Source organism: Priapulus caudatus, unplaced genomic scaffold (genome assembly GCF_000485595.1).
Source record: "Priapulus caudatus unplaced genomic scaffold, Priapulus_caudatus-5.0.1 Scaffold155, whole genome shotgun sequence".
NCBI lineage: Eukaryota > Metazoa > Priapulida > Priapulimorpha > Priapulimorphida > Priapulidae > Priapulus > Priapulus caudatus.
The window spans coordinates 254827-256442 of NW_014577216.1; the positions used below are offsets into that span (position 1 = coordinate 254827).

At 37.7% G+C, this 1616-nt stretch overlaps 1 protein-coding gene across 1 annotated transcript in view; it reads left to right on the plus strand.

Moving 5' to 3' along the window:
- Positions 1-1544, plus strand: part of LOC106806336 — a gene marked incomplete at its 3' end in the record, with an annotated part of 6169 nt that extends 4625 nt beyond the window's left edge. The window contains 3 exon segments of the mRNA XM_014808242.1: positions 576-701; positions 1075-1189; positions 1457-1544. Coding sequence (XP_014663728.1) covers positions 576-701; positions 1075-1189; positions 1457-1544 — 329 coding nt within the window.
- Between the last annotated feature and the right edge of the window lie 72 nt (positions 1545-1616).

Sequence of the window (1616 nt, forward strand, 5' to 3'; positions counted from 1 at the left end):
CTCTCTCTCTCTCTCTCTCTCTCTCTCTCTCTCTCTCTCTCTCTCTCTCTCTCTCCTTCTCTCCATCCTTCTTCTCTCTCTCTCTCTCTCTCTCTCTCTCTCTCTTTCTCTTTCTGCCCCTCTCTCTCTCTTCCTTTCTATCTCTGTGTCTCTCTCTCTCTCTCTCTCTCTCTCTCTCTCTCTCTCTCTCTCTCTTGCATGCTTACTCTTGCGCGTGCTCTTTGTTCCCCCTCTTACGCACTCGCTTTCGCTCGCTATATTGCTCTCTCTCTCGCTTCCTCTTTTTCCCTGTCTTTTTCTGCGTGCGTGAGTGCGTGCTTGTATATGTGCAAAATGCCCTGTCAGGGAAATATAATTTAACTCGAATTCATGATAGAATGAATCGGTTAAACGTGCACGCCTGCTTTGTCTGAAAAATTCAGGTAACTCAAGTGAATCAGGTGCAAAAAATACTCCGCAATACCTTTTCTATAGACCAACATATATTACTAGCCGAGGCAACACCTTGACGTACAAGCAGTATTACTCCAACTGTTGCGGCAGTTCAGTACATCTATGTGCTTATATGTTTACAGTCCAGTCTTTGTGACATGGAGGTCGCACAGTAACACAGATGACGGCCGCACACGTTTACGTGGATGTCAAGGGTCAGACAAACCCAGGCCTATTCACGCTGCTATCAGGGATACTTCACTCTCAAGGTAACAAACACATTAACTCATGCATTTGGTGATCACTTTTGTTATGTAGCTTCAATAAATGTATTGTTTAATATCGGGTTACCTTTAATATTGATTGTCGTTGCCAATTTGATCTGAGCGCGTCGTTTTATATACATATTTTATAATATAGGTGTATACGTACACACATACATACACATGTAGTCCAAACAAGGCAAATTTCATGTAATTTCTGCTTGTGTAGGTGCGGTGTATATCAATCCTAAATGTATCAGATTTTGTATAAATATTGGATAATGACTGGATTGGCTCCATGCGTTTGCTAATTCCCAATGAAAATTTTGCTTTTTGGTTTCGTGACGTTTGGTCTTTTAAATTCGCATTTTTATATCAGTGGATTCTTAGATAAGCGGTTTGAGCCTATTTCCAAGGAGGACCTACCAAACCTTGAAGTGCAGGTCTCCATTTTATTCAATTTTGAAAAAGGCAGGGATTACCTAGATTTTGATGTAAGTGCAAGTAGAAGTTTACAAATTTGCAGAGATATTTAAATTACTGGTATATCTAAAACAAGTAAAATAGACGTGCTGGTATAATGGTATGGCGTCGTTTCTTCAGATAAATTTATTTGCGATAATATATATCCCAGTCAGTAAAATTATAACTAAACTAAACAATCGAACAACTAATAATCAATAATCAACCTTCATATATTATTATTATTACTAATACTATTTGTGCATTATATTTATATAATTTATAACGTGCTATTTCAGCTTGAGAACGGAATTCAAATCGTGTTCACCAATCATGATGGAGTGGTGCGGAAAGCGATATATATTCCTGGTATCATTGAGAAAATGGGTAATTGCGTCTAGAACTAGACTAAAATATCTATCTCTAATTGCTAATAATTATTATATATGTATTATATAA